The sequence below is a fragment of the Cyanistes caeruleus genome, chromosome 1 (genome assembly GCF_971803275.1).
Source record: "Cyanistes caeruleus chromosome 1, bCyaCae1.hap1.1, whole genome shotgun sequence".
NCBI classification, from domain to species: domain Eukaryota; kingdom Metazoa; phylum Chordata; class Aves; order Passeriformes; family Paridae; genus Cyanistes; species Cyanistes caeruleus.
Window position 1 is genome coordinate 128,339,060 of NC_141701.1, and position 18,324 is coordinate 128,357,383.

Genomic DNA, 18,324 nt, shown 5'->3' on the forward strand with positions numbered 1-18,324 from the left:
ATGCAAATATTGGATTCCCTCTGGCCCTCTGCCTGGTAATTCACCTTCCTTGGAAAACACAAGACTCAAAACACTTCATACAATCATTTTTGTACACTGAAAACTTAGAATAGATAACATATATGTCTGAAGTCTGGTAATTCCTGATAATTTAGAAGTGTTTTTTGACACATTAGACTGTAATGCAGTAATATTTTCATACAAACACACAAAATTAGGCAGAATGTAAAAAATATGAAGCCTTATTAATTGAATTTTTCTTCTCAAGCCAAAGAGAATTTGTATGTTAAATTCACAGTGATATGATTTTCAAGGCTTGAATCACATGTAAAAATGAAGTTACTCAGTGATACCTGAAGCTGTTAGATGACATATGAATAAAAGCCTTCAAGCAATGACAAAGTTTAAAGCAAATTTTCCAAAATAGAAATATACTAGTAATGTTTTATCTTCCTAAAATTTATTGCTTTAGAGTGAGACATATATAAAATGTCTGAAAATAATTTTTTAGAAGCATTCAATCTTCAATTTATGTCAGTTTTAGACAAAGAACTGTAAATTTGGAAAATGGAATACTATGTTCCCAGCAATTAGAGCTTTTACAAACTAAACCAAACTTTTTGTCATTTTACATTCCATGATCTTAAGAATACAATGCATATAATTATACTTAACTGGTAATTGAGGTAAATCATATAGTTACATTTTAAAGAGAGAGCTGAATAAAAATAACTTAAAAAATCATAAAACAGGGGCAGTTATTAAAACTCTAAGCATGAATTAGTTATTTATTCATGGAATAGCTTTAAATTCAAGAACTATCATATTCTGAAGTGTTTAAATATGAGAAAGACATAAGGCTATGATTCACTGACAAAAAAATCAGTCACTGAATCACAATACACACACTTCAACAAAGTGGCAAATTATATATTTCAAATCACTTTTGCTCAACAAAATCAATCATATGCATTTCAGACTCATTAATTAGTCTCAAGGGCTAGAAGCATTATATAGAAGCATTATATACAGAAGAAATAACTATACATTCTGTCAGCAACAATATATTTGAAAAGTTGGTCATGTTTTTAGGTATGAGACAAATGAGCATTTTACAGCCTTTAAACCACATCACAATAATATTCCCCTAGATTATTAAAGCCAGGAAATGCAAAATAAACCCCAGCAAATCTGTGACAAGACATCACTGTATGAAATCTCAGGTCATTACTGATTTTTTCTGAAGCCTGAAATAAAGAAGGAAGGAGAAGGAGAGAGGCAGGGCATGAACTGCCCTTGATACTCGAGTTACACTCAATTTAGCTGAATGACAAGTTGTGAAATATTCTTTGTGGCTGTAGTCAAAATGAACAGGGATGGAGCTAGAAACATAATTAATATTTGACTCTATAATGAATTTTAGAATAAAATAGAATTATGTGTCTTGAGAAACTGAAAATTAATTACAGTAGTGGTGGTTAAGAAAAGCATTCTACTGCAACTCCTACATCTCCTGCAATCCATGATTTAAATATTTTACAGTGCACCTGATACATAACCTTCTTCATATGTCCAGCTTTTATTAAAAGAGGATCTGCAGACCTGTGCTTCTTGAAATAACATATTCATTTTTCTATCAGCTATGGGAACCAGAAACATTGTTATAAAAATTAATTTAAAAAAATATTTCCATTTTGAAAATAACTGGTACTAAAAAAAATTGCGAAGGCACCAAATCTATGATGCTAAACTGAAGTTCTGCAGCACACAGTTTTAGTGCAATAAATTAATGATTTCTCCTGAAAATACTTCAGGCATTATGTGCTGAGTTAAAAATACATTAGCAAGGTTTCCTTCTATCCAACAAATATCACTTAAGAATACAGCAAACACTTTCAAGAAAGAATGGGGGTTTTGCTGTAGCAGTATTCGAAATCTTTTCTTCTAACCTTTCCTAAAATACAGTTTGATACATGAAAATGTACAGTAAAATTCATTTGGGGAGTTTTACAGTCAGATGCCTCATTGCTGGAACTGTTCAAGGCCAGTGTGGATGGGGCTTTGAGTAACCTGTTCTAGTGGAAGGTGTCCCTGACAACAGCAGAGGGGTTAGAACTAAATGCTCCATAAGGTCCCTTCTAACTCAAACTGTTCTGAGTTTTAAAATGGTTTTCTTTTGAGCTTTAAAGTCTGAAGCTGCTTCAATTACCATTTATCTCATTTATTTCAAGATGTCTTCAATTACCTACTCTGGCTGCTTCCATTAGGTTAACAGGCACATAATTAATCCAAAGTGCTAAAAGGGGTGTGAACACTGTTAAGAAAGCAGTTTTATTTAGTCACAGCAGCACAAGCTGGAATTTGTGTGATTATAATGAACAACCTCTCCCAAACATCACTCTCAAATGCAGAAGTCATTGACAGCACATACGGAATTCACAACCTATGAGCTTCCGTTACACTTCTTGATATGAAAAGATCTGGAACTCATAAACACTCTGAATAATTTCTGTTGGAAGGAAACCAGTCCAGCCTAAGCCCCTGACTTGAAAAGACAGGCAGCTTTGTCATGGCCTTGGTGAGAATTACCCATGCTGCAACTTCTATTCATTGCCTGTTATTTTGTCCAAGAGTATGAAGAATGTGTGTTTATCCATTCTAACTCATGGAAAGTAGCTGAGACAGCAACAAGACGCCTGACTCTGGCAGCGGCCTCAGGGGAGACAAAGAGTTCCATTTTCCCACCCCAAACCCCTTGTGAAGGGCGGCCCAGGTGTTCTGATTGGGTTTGGGTCCCTGGGGGGTTCTCCCTTGGTGTGCTTCTACTAGTCCCTGACCCTGAACTCCACCCTCAAAGGTGGAGACCCTTGGGGGTTCTGTCCCTCAAAAACCCCTGCTGTGCCTCTGTTCAGAGCTCTCTGTTCTGGACCTGACTTTGTTCTCATGCTGAATAAATGGTTTCATGAACGGGAGACTGTCTTGTTGGTGTTTGATGCTGGTCCCCAGAATCCTGCGGCTTCCCTGGATGAGATCCTGAGGTTGCCAACTGCAACACCTGACATCCAGTTCTCTTCTTCCTACTGCAGATGTTCTTTCCACCTCTTTCCAGGATGCTGCCTGTACATCTGACGTCCATCTCACAGCGTTGCACAGGGATGCTGCCCCAGATGCTGGACTCACATGAGCCCTTGCCTCGTAAGGTTTCTGTCAGCCCATTGCTGCAGGCTGTTGAAGATCCTGTGATTACCCTGTATTACCCTAGCTATCTCATGTGCAAACTTATGTCAGTAAATCCACCTGCCCCTGCATCAGAGACAGGTATGTGCATACAAATCTTTGAAGCTATGAACTGGAACCAAGAGGATTGGTAGAGGGAAATAAAAAATGTTTGCCTGGAGATAAGTGATCCAAAACTAACAAACAAGTGAAGAGCTCTGCTTGGAGATCAGCACCCAAAGTAACATAATGAAGTGACAACCATCAGTGAATGAAAGTGGCAATGACTGAGTGAAGTTATTTAAGGTCACATAAGAAACATCTTAGAGGGCAATATGTGTAATACATAGTGCAGGATGCTGGCTATGTGAAGCTAGTACAGACGAGCAGACTTTGGGAAGAGCCTCCAAGGACCCTGGAGATTGAGTTACCAGTAAGATGAACTGCTGTTCAGAAGTTCTGCGGCCTCTATCCTTGTCCCCAGACCCAGGATGAAGTAAAGTACTCTGAATTTCAAGACAGACAGCAGGATTTCAACTTACCACTTTGGGTTGGAAGGGACCATGCCATGAGCAGGGACACCTTCCATTAAATCAGGTTGCTGAGGGCCCCGTTCAACCTGGTCTGGAACAGTTCCAGGGATGGGGCATCCACAAATTTTTTGAGAAACCTGTTCCAGTGTCTCACTACGCTGTGAGTAAAGAACTCTAACAAAAATCTCTCCACTTTTAGTTTAAAACCATTCCCCCTTGTCCTATCACTACCTGTGTAAAAAGTCACCCTACCTCTTTTATATAAGCCCCCTTTCATTACTGGAAGGTACTATAAAGTCTCCTCAGAGTATTTGCTTCTCCAGGTTGAACCTGTCTCCAGGAGAGATGCTCCAGCCCTCTGATCAACTCAGTGGCCTCCTCTGGACCCAGAGCAACATGTTAACATCTTTCTGGTGCTGAGAACTCCAGAGCCAGATGCAGCACTGAAGGTGGAGCCTTACAAGCAAAGAGGAGAGGCAGAATCACTGCCCTCACCCTGATGGCCACTCCTCTTTTGGTGCTGACCCAGAATGTGGTTGGCCTTCAGGGCAAACAGTGATATCAGTGGTACTGGTGGATGAGCAGCAAAATCACAGATGAAGCATCAGAAAAGCCTCAGCAGACTCTCCAGAGTATCTTGGATAGAAGCCCCTAATAAACTATGCTACTATCAACACTAAATGGATATTGAGTCAGACAATTAGGAAGTCATGTAAAAAACCCACACAATAATATCAATGCACTTAGATTAATTATTCCTCCAGAAATCAATTCTAGTCTAGGGCCTCACTGACACATAAGCTTTTCTCAGGAGTACTTCAAAATTAGCCAAGGGATTCAATGTTTTGGCACCTTTCCAGATTCTGGTCCTTACACTGCTCTGTTCTTCTGAGAGCACATGTTAAGAATCAATTCCTTCTATTTCCAGACAGCCTGACAGTATTCCAAAACAATCCTTGCTTTAAAAGGTTTCCTTGAATACAGGGTGATAATTTAATCAGCATTTGCTATAGCACCATGCAATTCTTACAGGAATGGCCACTTCAATGGAACACACTTGTAAATCTGTGCTTTAACATACCTGAATGCAGTCACCTCTGTTCAGAAGGTACAAATGCTAGCAGGCCATGTTTCTAAAAGAAACAGATTGTTTTTTGAGGTGTGATCTGTCTTCCCTCACCCTCACCCTTGCTGGCATCCACAGGGAAGAAATCCAAGAAGAAAATACAGATAGGTCACAAGTAAGCTTCTGAGTTCAGACCATGTCCTTAATCTGGATGATTACATGATCCAGATTCTAGGCAAGGTAGACCATCCTCACAGTACAGTCCAGCTAAATGCTCCTACAGCACCATCCATATATTTTGGCACGTTATCCTGCAAGGATGAACAGCAGGTATTTCTGCCCAGCTGTCACAGTGTTGTATCCCATTAATCAAGGTGCACCAAAACTGTGTGGGAGCTTCTACAAAATAGAATCTTGGATGAAGGAGTAAAAAAATTAGCTAAATAAACATATATTATGATACTTCAGTTGCAGGGTTAGTAGTTTAAGTTTAGATCCAACCAAGTTGAGGATGAACTGATACAAAACTTGTCAACTTGTTCCTTTTACCAGGAAAAGTAAAGAAAAGCTGCTCCTAATGAGATCCAGCCCCACTGAACCTTACTCATTCATGTTACACTTAATTTTAAAAGCCATGTTCCAATACCTAGAAAAATAGTTTATAATTTGGACAAAATATTTATATTTATATTTCACACTCAAACATATAATTTCCTGTCCAAATGTGCAAATATTTTGAGAAAAAAATTGCCATAAAATTCAAATTAGCAAGAACTCAGGATACAGGGGCTATGCTTAAGCCAGTAAATTACACAGTGCCAAGGAATGCTTCCAAGTACTAGTAACTGGTCATCATATTAAAAGCGTATTGCATCACTGAAACTGTCTTGGAAACAGTTTGACCCAAGTTAACTAATATTCTAGTAGTGAAGACTATTCAGACACAGTCTAGGAGTTAGAAAAGGCTGGGAATCAGCTTGGATGTTTCCAGTGGACAGTTGGATATGGCCACCCTGCTCAGAAAGGTACAACTCTTTAAGGGCAGGAGCACTGACCACTCTGCTGCCAGCTGGCCTCAGCACAAAGAACAGTCCAAGGCACAGCTTTTCTACTACACAGGCACAGCCAAGGAATATAAACCAGCGAAGCAGTGATGAATGCGGTCTTATCTCACCCATGCTAAGAGGTCAGAGGACTCTTGAGTAATTTTTCATGTTCAGCACGCTTCTCCTGGTAATCTTACAGGACAATTACCAGAGCCTGTAGGAATACTTTGCAGAAACCAGAAGGAAAACCTATTATGGAATCTCTGATATAACCACAGTGGATTAGACAGGAGAAATTTACACTACTTTGGTACACGGCACCACGCATTTAGTTTCTGCAAGATCCACAATTCAGGTTGTGAATCAAACAATCAAAGAAGCAGAAAGTGCACCAAGCTCACATGGCTTCTGAAGCAGCCCAGCATGAAGTCCCAGCTCAGCAATGAGCATTACAGAGCAAAGGGCTTTTATTTCCTTCTCTTTTTATCTCCTCAGCTCTGGCACTTGGATTTAAGGAAAATGAAATCAACAGGGAAAGGAAGAACAAAACCACAATGCCCAGGCAGAAAAGAGATAACACATAGCACAGCTCTCTGAAGCAGACATGAAGTGTGGTACCCTTTGGTTCGGGTCCTGTCTCATTACCCAGTAATTAGCAGTCCTGCCTCTACTACAATGTGGATCTGCACTTTGGAGAATGCCTGCAAAATTTTAAAGGACCCACCTGTTTCACAGGGTAAGAGCACAGGCAGGCAAAGTCAGAAGGAGCAAAAGAAAATCTGCACAGGCATGCACACTGAGAGAAGATTACTACCTACACAAAGGAGTCACAACAAAGGCATGCTGTTCAGTGTTACTGGCAATAAACAGCCTCCCATTGGGGCATGGCTGCTGGCTACATCCTGACTTCATCTGTCCCCTACAATGTCACTTCTTGCAAAGACCTGACTGTATAAATTACCTTCCCAGATGCTGTGGTGGCAAACAAAACTAATGCAAATACTATTTTTGGAAACAGTGTATTTTTCAGAAAAAATTCAGCTCAGGATGGGGTGAGGAATTAGCTGAGGAGGGAATAAATGACATTTCAAGTTGATGTTACTGAACAATCAATTATTTTTACTTTTCACCCTTTAATTGCTCCTTGTATAAGAGCTATATAAAAGTAAAAAATTGCATTAAAGATCACATTTTCAGTTTAGTGAGAGATAAAAAAAATTAGGCTGTAAAATAATTGGGAGTTGAGTCAGAACCCTGCTTTGAACTAAAAATTTCCAGATAAGAAAAAACAAAAAATGGCAGTAAATTATTCTTTATTAGAACAAAGAATAGTTAATAGTGAAAAGCCAGAGGGCTGTAGAGTTGCACTGCTGTTGTTAGAACATACTCTTTAATGATCTAGAAGATTAATTAGACAAGGCAAAATTGGCTAACCAATTATTTAAGATGGAAAGACTTTGATGCATTCCAGCAGAATTTAAATAAACAAAAACAGGTAAACTCACTGGCAAGTTAGAATTAATACAATTAATAACTTTCATGGTAATACAAGTCATGATAAACCAAACAGGTTTTGCATGGGTTCTGCGTGGTTCCCTAAAAAAAGTCAAGAACTGACTCAGAAAGCACCATGAGAGCATCCACTCAGTGCCTAGCAACAGTTTGGAAAGCCTAGAAAATGTTTAGTCACATTCATACAACAGGATACGGAAGGAGGACACAGAGTTTAAGATTTTCCTTTCCAGTAAAACACTGAATTTGGTTAACTTCCTTAAAAGAAACCTTTCAGAGGAAAGTAATGCTAAAAGCATAAAAGCAGCATACGACTACTGGGATTTTCTGATGATTCTCTCATGCAAGACCCTTTCCTTTTATCAATGCAGTATGTCTTCCAAGAACCATATCCTCCTTTCCTGGGACCCTGCCTCTCCCTGAGCTGTGTGAGCACAAATCTTTGTATCTAGTAAGTATGATAAACGGATAAAGTTTTCTCTATGAAAGAACTAGATTTTTTTCTCTTGTGAATATGTTCCAAGGAAAAAAATAAAATTCCCTGGAGGCATACAGCTCTCCAAGTGAGTTTTCTCTGGCTGAGACTGTAGGGTCTCCCAGAACCCTTTCATTATGATGAACAGGGGAAGAAAGTGTGGTTCACAAAGGCTTAACATCACCCAAGCAGCTTCAAAGAACAGGTCTAACACTCAACATCAGAGTCTGTGGAGAGACTGCAAGCAAAATAGCACAGGAGAAACTCCATGACAGGATAGGATTCCCACTGTCAAGCTGTCTCCTTATCCTATCTTTCATGACTGCAGGCACCACTTGTAAACTTCAAACTGATAGATTACATCCTAAATGGGGTCAAAAGAAGCACAGAACAATTAGTGGTATTAGTGTGGCACTGCCCTCTGAGCCATTAATCTTAGAGCAGGGGCAATACTCAACAATATTGAAAACAACACATATTTCAAATCCCTCCTGTATATAATCAAATTCTGAAATCCACTAACATGAGATATTAGTAAACTAAACAGTTGTGTAAGATTATAAAGAAGATGTGATATTTACATCAATTGAAATAGCATTCATAGCTGTATTTGCCTGATTAGAGTCACGAGGGCACTAATTCTTATCCTGAAAAACAGAAGCTGATTGCCAGCTGGGATTATGAAAGAATTCCATCTCTTTCCTCTGCCTCACAGGCTACCAGAGTACATCTGCTGGGTACCGATTATCTTTCTAGAAAACATTGTAAGAAAGAATAATTTAATTTATCATCATTGTATAAATCAAGTTGGTTGAGCCAATGATCTTTCATTATGATATGATGAATCTGCTGGATAATCCAATACTGCAGACAATGGATAAAATAATCGTAGATGCTTTCATTTGTTCTTCTTTCACCTCCTCTCAGCCTCACCTAGAACAGTTCAAAAGGTAAAAGCCATGTCTTCATTTTAACAAATTCTTTACTGTGTCAGCTACAGACAGTCTGATACATTTTTTCTGATAGAAAAATTGCAAAAATCTATTCTAGGTCAATGACTTCCACTGTCAGTGAAGTTCAAAGTGTTCAGAAGGCTCAAAGGAGAAAAATAAATCACTAAGTATTGGTATTATGGAAGCTCTCTGAAGAGGTATTGACTGCATTTATGGCAAAGAATTAAGAAGTGGCTTTAATGCCATTCTATTCATGAGTGTCCTTTCTGGACTGATCTCACATAATAAACCCTGTTATAAAAACCAGCATGCACTTTGACTAGATTAAGGACAAAACTACTTCAGATACGTAATGCTGTGGGATATAAGCGTGAATTAATGCCAGTGAAAGACACACAAATCTCTGTGCGTACAGGACACCAGGCAGAAGAAAGGCACAGGTTTTGTATGCTATAATCACAAAGAGAACTACGCTTATTAAAGCAGTTCTATAAACCCCATCAAGCTGACCCTACTGAAGAGCAGGCACATGAGGAAGTGCGAACGTGATTCCTCCTGTGAAGGAGGGATTCATGGAGCTGCCTTGCCTTGGATTAGCTGAGGTGTGCTTGTACACCCACTGGCAACTCAGCTGGGACATCCTCTGCAGGAAAGGCAGGAGGGCTTTATAAAGCAGTAACTTCTTCCCCTGCTCCTGCCTCCTGCAGTGACACGGATCATTAGCGACAGCTGCCATGGGGATGGTGCACTCCAAGGGCAGGAGCACTGCTCCCTGCACTGCTCCCTGCACCGCTCCCTGCACTGCTCCCAGCACCGCTCCCTGCACCGCTCCCTGCACCGCTCCCAGCACCGCTCCCTGCACCGCTCCCTGCACCGCTCCCTGCACCGCTCCCAGCACCGCTCCCTGCACCGCTCCCTGCACCGCTCCCTGCAATGCTCCCAGCACCGCTCCCAGCACCGCTCCCTGCACCGCTCCCTGCACCGCTCCCTGCACCGCTCCCAGCACCGCTCCCTGCACCGCTCCCTGCACCGCTCCCTGCACCGCTCCCTGCAATGCTCCCTGCACCGCTCCCTGCACTGTTCCTTGCACCGCTCCCAGCACCGCTCCCTGCACCGCTCCCAGCACCGCTCCCTGCACCGCTCCCTGCACCGCTCCCAGCACCGCTCCCTGCACCGCTCCCAGCACCGCTCCCTGCAATGCTCCCAGCACCGCTCCCTGCACCGCTCCCTGCACCGCTCCCAGCACCGCTCCCAGCACCGCTCCCTGCACCGTTCCCAGCACCGCTCCCTGCACCGCTCCCTGCACCGCTCCCTGCACCGCTCCCTGCAATGCTCCCTGCACTGCTCCCTGCACCGCTCCCTGTACCGCTCCCAGCACCGCTCCCTGCACCGCTCCCTGCACCGCTCCCTGCACCGCTCCCTGCATCGCTCCCTGCAATGCTCCCTGCAATGCTCCCTGCACCGCTCCCTGCACCGCTCCCTGCATCGCTCCCTGCAATGCTCCCTGCACCGCTCCCTGCACCGCTCCCTGCACTGCTCCCTGCATCGCTCCCTGCATCGCTCCCAGCACCGCTCCCTGCAATGCTCCCAGCACCGCTCCCTGCACCGCTCCCAGCACCGCTCCCTGCACCGCTCCCTGCACCGCTCCCAGCACCGCTCCCTGCAATGCTCCCTGCACCGCTCCCTGCACCGCTCCCAGCACCGCTCCCTGCACCGCTCCCTGCACCGCTCCCTGCAATGCTCCCTGCACTGCTCCCTGCACCGCTCCCTGCAATGCTCCCTGCATTGCTCCCAGCACCGCTCCCTGCACCGCTCCCTGCACCGCTCCCTGCACCGCTCCCTGCACCGTTCCCTGCACTGCTCCCAGCACCGCTCCCTGCACTGCTCCCTGCACTGCTCCCTGCACTGCCAACAGGCAGGAGCTGACAGCTGGGGGCAAGAAAGGCATTTTGCCCCAGCAGACCCTCCCATGTTGTCCCTAATGTTTTGGAGCAGTTCAAATGCAGAGGTTGCCACTGCCAAAGAGGGTGGAGATGAGGGATTCTCCATTCTAGCTGTAACGCAGCAGGAAAGACAAACTGTCAGAAACCAATTGTTCTCTCCATAAAACAAGCAGCAGGCAGGGCTCTTTTGTCACATATCAAAAGAAAAACAGTCATGAATTAAAAATACTTTATTTCCTTTCATATCTAAATTCACCAATATTAGCTCTCAGTTTCTTTACAAGCAAATGTTCAAACCTGTATTGAAGCCAAAACATCAAGCATCCTGAAATATCTGTCTCCAAAAAAGAGCTTTCTGGAAACATTTTTCATTTTGTACAACTAAAACCAATGTAGAGCATCAGGCAACAAAACCAAGACTGGACCAGAAGCTAAGCAGGAGCCTGTGCCACACAAGGCTTGGCTACCTTGTCAAGTCTCACTCAAGTCTCACTCCAACCTACAACAAACCAGGGAAAAAATGATGCATTTCTCAGCTAGCTTGCATAAAGCAGAAAGTAGTCTTTCAGAGCATTTTTTTTCCATGAACTTTAAAATTTAAAAAAAAAATTAAGGAAGTTGCACCAAATTCTACCCACTTCTTTCTTCTAATTAGATATACATATTAGTAAGATACTGCCAACCACATGGTATGCTCTTTATGTATACATTATTAATACTTTAGTATTATTTTATATTTTAACTAATACAGTCTTTAAAATTAATTATTAACTGAATATTATTTTATGCTTTTTTGGTCTAGTTTTGATACTAACACACTGGGTCATTTTTTCCATGAAAACTCCGTATCTTAATCTTACAAGGAAAAACTCAAATATCTCTCTTTGATAAATGAGACCTGTCAGAAGCCAATGATCCTAGTGCACAGGATACACAGTATACTTGAAAATGTAAGCTCAACAATGAAGAAATACTTTTTTCAGCTCCTTATTTTGTTACAAGAGTCTAGATTGCAACCAAACTCAATGTAATTTATTTCCTGAGAGAAGACTGTGGGACCTCTGTGTGAAAATCATTTCATGTTTTTTCCCCTCCATTATTTTCTCAAGGAAGCAAGTATTCTATTCTATAACTTATGCAGTAATAACCTGATTCTAAATGTATATAATACATATGTTTTATGTGGGCGCTTTCTTTTTCCCTTTTGAAATAGAACATCAAACACAGAATATACATAACATCTGCTCTGTGTACCGAAACACAGGAACACGTTATTCTCTGTCATCAGGATTTTATGTCTGAAGGTCCCAACTATAGAAAACCTAATAAAGTATATACTCATTTTCATAGTTTAGTCAGTAGGAACACTCACAGCATGTGTGAGTCTTTGCAGAAATAGTAATGGTGTAACTTCAAATGTAAATGTTACACATAAATATACTCACCTAATTACCTGCAATTACCCAACAGTTTCTAATTTTTTTTTCCTAAATAACATCTCTCAAATAAAAGATTGATCAACCACCCCCAAGATTCTTTGCACAATCCACATCCCAGTGCTATTCCTTAATGTCATGCAGGATCAGCTATGGAATTATAGTGGAAGTGTGCACACCAACACCATCTGAGGGGCTCTGCATATACTACCACCCATAGTTTAGTCATGGCTCAAAAGTCATTAATCAAAGAATTCAGTTGAACTCCCTAGAGAAGATTTTGAAAGAGAACCAAAAGGTGACTACAGAATGGCTGCTGCTTTTACAATATGCCAAAGATATTTTTTTGATTTCTTTTGTAGTGTTGAATCTTTACTGAAATTAACAAGCTATTGAAAAACTATGTGACTGCACAGGGTTTTAAATAGCAAACCAGTTCTTTTCTAGGGAAACAATGTTCATTTTAATGACATTTTATACCTTTGCACTCTCATTCACACAAGTTCCGAAGCTTACTTGCAGTATATGTTACATTTTTTAGCCTGTTCATTATTTTATGGATTTTTATATGGACACCTTTCAATGAACCATAGTACAGGCTCAGAGAGAAACCCACAGCTGCTGATGGGAACTCAGTTAATTACTACTGGTTACTTTCCTCAATTTGGTAGCTGTTATCACTACTGCATCCGTCTCCTCTCCTCTGTGCTGAGGTGGGATCTGAGGGACTGGAGTGCTCATCTCCTCTTGCTCCAACCCTGGAGCATGAACATGGTCAGTGTCCCCATGGGTGGAGCAAGGAAATGGTCACTGGCAGCAGTTTCCATCTGACCAACACCCACGACCTTCATCTTTCCAACTAATACAAACAGCTTGAAGCACATGAACATCTAGATTTGTCATCAAGAGCACAGTCATCATCTGCCTGCAATTTCAGCTTGTCTTGGTGGTAATATTTTAAAAATCTAAGCCAAAACAAAACTGTAATACTGTATTTGATCCCTCTCTTGGGATCAAGGGAGAGAAGACGCAGAGGCAAAACCCACTGATTCTACCTGGGCAAACTGAAAGGCCTATGAAGGAAGCCAGGTAATCTTAATATTAAATTAAAATTTCTTTTTTTCCTTCTAAAATACTCACCTGACTTTTTCTTTGGTGTTTCTAAGAACAGTTGCAGCAAAATTTTGTGTAACACCAACCAGACTGATGCCATCAACTTCCACAATTTGGTCATTCACTTGGATCCTTTAAGGGAAAAACACAAATGCATAAATAATTGTATGAATTCTTGTGAATTTCCAGCCAAACTTAGCATAGAGATCTTTCTAGCTTGACTTTAAACAAAAGCTCAGTCATAAAATGGTTGAGGTAAATAAAAAACTACATCATTTATTGCACAAAGACATCTCATAAATCCAACTTCAAAGTTACCATTACAGTTAATATCATCAATTAATTATCCAGTCTCTTTCCTTGTATAGAAATACAGCAACACAAACTCTTGAATTTGTCATATGAATTAAATTAAATGAGATACTTGAACAGCTCTTATATCATTCTTTCCTAAGCCAATCTTGAAAAACAGCATAAGACATAGCTCTGGCATTTCATGCTAATGGAAAAAAAAGGTAGTATTTAACTAAAACAACCTGCTCATCTGTGGAGAAAAAAACTTATGTATCAGATCCAACTGTGACATATTCTCTTAAGATATTTCATCTAACTTGTTCCAGAAAGATGAATTCCTAGTGTTGGTGTGATCTTGCTGCACACAATCACAAAACCTTGGGCTGTTTTAATGAGGAGTCTTTTTGAAACCAAACAACTATTTACAGCTGATACACTGATTAATGCAGAAAAAGTTAAGACAGAATGAAAGCCATACTGCTTTTATCTAAAGCAAGCACTGCTACAAAATCCCTACAGCAGGTGCTGGACTCTTCTGGATTACAAATCCCTGGAAGATGACTGCTATACTATTCTTCAGAAATGCACAATCTCTGATAGTTTCAAAATAAAAACCACTGTGTGAAAATCATTTCATGTTTTTTCATCCTGAAATCCTGACATCCTGACCTCCACAACTAGTCAAAGGGAGCAATCTTCACGTATTTACATGGATTCTATTGATCCAAACTACAGAGTTTACAAAGCAACCAAGAAACAGCTATGAAAAATATCCTGTCTAAATGATATGAAAATACCTAAATTGATGTATTTAACATCTTAGGATATATTAGTGATAAGACTTCTTTTCAAAGAACAACAGAGGCTTCAACAGAATGCTGAAGCATCATGACCTGGAGCACTAATTTCTCTGTCAAGTCTGAGGAAAGACTTTGCAGTTTTACGTGTGTTCAAGCAGCATCTTCTGTTCCTTGGATTCCAGTGGTGAGTAAGAAATACAGTACTTATTCTTTGGCAGCTTCACAGCACAGAATGTCACAGTGCTCTGGGCAGGATCTCCCTTGAAAAAGGCAGCCTATAAACTCCTATTTTGAAAATCATATTAGGCAATTTAATCTCAGAATTTTATTTCAATTTTTACTGAAACATTTGAAAAATACAGCAATCACATTAATACGTATTTAATTTTGACTTCATTTTTTTTAAATTTTAGCAAACACAGGGTGCAGTCAGATGGCCACAGGAGCTCCTGGAAAAGAACTTTTAAGAAGCTGGTGCTTACTGAATGGGAAACTGTCAGCCTCTTGGCTGAAAATGGTGGAATAACAGATTCCTTTTAGATGCAACAGCACTGTACATCATCACACAGTGGACTAGCAGTGTTCATACAGATACATAGATACAGTATTTCAGGTGATGAAAACATCATGTTAGAGAACTGTTGCCTGAAACTTCCTAAGTGGCTCCATCTTCATTCAGTCTAATTCTATTTGTCCTCTAGGCATATTTTGTACCTCCTTTCTTGATTGCATAGCTCCTAAATTAACTTCCAACTCTTACTTTTACAGTTGCTGTTCTCCAAAACTCCTTTTTTTTCTATATACACATAGATTTTAATTATATATGAACATACATACATATCATGATACAAAGGGCAGCCTTCCTGTCAGAGCTCACTCCAATAGGAGCCCCAGGCCTACTCTGTCTCTCAAATCTAACTTTAAACATGAATGAAAGATTAGGCTCAGGCTTGCCAAAGCCTGAATTATCGACATTTTATTGCTTTTATCATTAATAAAATTGGTAATTATTCTGACAATTATTTTCTAATGTTCATGACTTTAAACTCTGCATGCAGATTACAATGAAGTAGCAACTGCAGAAGCAAACCAACTAAAGTTGAACAAATTATTTGCACAATTGCTCTGTATGATGGACTGGAAAATTTAATCTGCAGAGACAACTTCTGGAGTTCAAGTTAAGAACTATGTAATGTTTCAGAACTGTTGCTCCCAATGTTATCAAAATACTTTAAAAAGTGAATGACTCATCATCACAATATTTTGAAAGAAGCCACTATGGATTGATTGATCCAGGAAAATATTTTATTTTTCATATTCAGTCTAGTGACTGATTTAAGATTTTTCACACTAATAATAACCTCTCCTCATACTTATCAACATGCTTGCCTATGGATTCATCTCTAAGCACCCTCCTTGGTTAAATATTGGCACACAAGACCTTTGAATGTGACAACTAAATGCTACCTCTGTTTGTCTACAGCAGCATGAATCAAGCCAGCGGTGTTAAATCACTGAGAAACCTCTTTGGATTTTGTATTTCCATGGGAGACAAGTACTTTGTATCATAATTTGATAGGTCTTTCAATAAAAAAAAGTCTAACAGCTATCCTACAGATACTGTAACCTTTTAAACTGTAGCTTCAGAAGAAGCTGGTTGAAGATTGCTATGTGATTATTCAGAGTATCTGATGCAACTGTTGAAATAGTTCCATTTTCTGGTAAGAGACTTTGTTTTTCTATCAGTGTTAATGATTAAGTAGGCTTTTCATAAAGATGAAGTTAACAGGACCCTTTACAGTTGATGCACTTTATTATGCAGAACTGTCTGGTCCTGACTGAGAGGATTATATACCCCTCTCCCAAGTGAATGATCAGTCAGGCTCTCAAAGAGAAAATCAGAGTCCTATTTCTCAGCTGACTGAACATTCTGCTGTTGAAAACCAACACAAATATTAGAATGGTCAAAGAACGATATTATTTTTTCTCAGCTGACAAGTTCCTTTCAGATGCCATCTAGGGAAATGAAAGAAGAGACTTGTGATGGAACATTAACTTCTATAGCCCACTCAAACATGTGAATAATGAGATGAAAAGAAATTACAGATCATGACAGAGCAGCAGTGAGTGACTGATTTTCAACCAGAGAATTTCACAAATACCAGTCGTGAGCTTAATGCCTTCTAGCTGAGGTCAAGCATATCCTTCAGAAAAACATTCACTTAAATTTAAAGTAATGGATAAAGTCATGACACCTTGAAGTGTCAGCTTCTTCACGTCCTTTCATAATTTTTAAGCCTATGATAAATCAGTACTTGGCCTTCAATTTGATATCTTATTGCCAAGATCCGTAAAGATACCTCCAAGCTCAATCTAGAAGACTATATACTTCGGTAGTTTCAAAGCAATGTTACTAAACTTTGTAACCCCCTGACTTCTAGTCTTTTTAAAATTTTGCAGGATTCCTAGAGCAAAGAACTTTTTGCCTGACTGAAAAGTTAGAGGTGTTCAACAAGGAACATGTTACTGCAATATATTTTTAGAAGACAGCATCAATATCTTAAGAGTTTATTCCCATTCTTATTTATAAACAATATTTTCATATTAATTACTATGAAAACACATTAATGGCTAAAATCAGAAAAGGAGAATGCAGATAAGTTGATTCAATTTCTTGCATATCAGAGAAGTAATATTTTATTGGCATGAAAATTTACAAAGTTAAGCACTGAGACAAAATGAAAAATTGTACAGATTGGAAGATATTTAAGAATCCTTTTCCCTATTAAATGATTATATAATGAAGTTTTTTTCTATCTCCTAATGAAAAGAAGTTGGCTTGGTTTTGGCAGGTATTGTATAATACACAGATTGGCAGGTGTTGTATAATACACAGATAACTGTGCCTCTTGTGATAGGAACTATTTTATGTTGAAAAGGAATTCTTTATCCTGTGCATACCAAATAAGCAATTCCAGAAGCAAGCAGGTTTTTTACGAGCATCACAGAAGACTATACACACCACTTCTTTAGTGGGCAAGATTTATGGTACAGCTTCCTACTCCAATTAATTCATGCACTTTCAGTGCTGTAGGTATGAAAACTGAATTCCGGAACAGAAGACTACCCAAAATAAGAAATATAAAGTAACAGTCTGTATTAGTAAAGTTGGAAGGAGTGTATTTAGTAAAAATTTATATGTTCAGATACTCAAATTATTTGCTTAATCACAGAAAAATCAAGGTTGGAAAAGATCTTCCAAGACCAAGACCAGTTCAGCCATCAACTAAGCAACTCAATCACTCCTAAACCACATCCCAAGTGCCACATCCAGATGCCTCTTCAACACTTCCAGAGACAGTGACTCCACCACCTTTCTGGGCATCTTATTCCAACGTCTTTTTCAGTGAGAAAAAGCTCTAAGATTTGATCTGAACCTCACCTGACACAAGTTAAGGCCATTTCCTCTCATCCTTTCACTTGAGAAATGTCAGAAGAGACTGACACCCACCTGGTTACACCCTCCTTTCAGGTGGCTGTAGAGAGTGACACAGTCTCCCCAGCCTCCTTTTATCCAGGTTAAACATCCCCAGCTCCCTCAACTGCTCCTGATAAGACTTGTGCTCCACACCCTTCACCAGCTTTGTACCCCTTCTCTAGTCATGCTCCAGAACCTCAGTGTCTTTCTTGTAGTGAGAAGGCCCAGGGCTGGACACGGGACTCAAGGTGTGGCCTCACCAGTGCCCAGTACAGGGTTTACAGGCACTGTGCTGGTCCTGATGGCCACACTGTGCGGATACAAGCCATGATACCTTTGGCTTTCTTGGCCACCTGGGCACACACTGGCTGGTGTCAACCAGCACTCCAAGTCCTTTTCTGCTGAGCAGCTCTCCAGCTGCCCCTCCCCAGGCCTGTAGCACGGCCTGGGGTTGCTGTG

The 18,324-nt window shown here is 40.3% G+C and overlaps 1 protein-coding gene across 8 annotated transcripts in view; it reads right to left on the minus strand.

Moving 5' to 3' along the window:
* Positions 1-18,324, minus strand: part of PPP1R9A (protein phosphatase 1 regulatory subunit 9A) — a 134,478-nt gene that overhangs the window by 44,100 nt on the left and 72,054 nt on the right. For all 8 annotated transcript variants that reach the window (XM_086856993.1, XM_086856975.1, XM_086857014.1 and 5 more), the window contains exon 5: positions 13,321-13,425. In XM_086856993.1, coding sequence (XP_086713119.1) covers positions 13,321-13,425 — 105 coding nt within the window. The remainder of the gene's footprint in view (positions 1-13,320; positions 13,426-18,324) is intronic.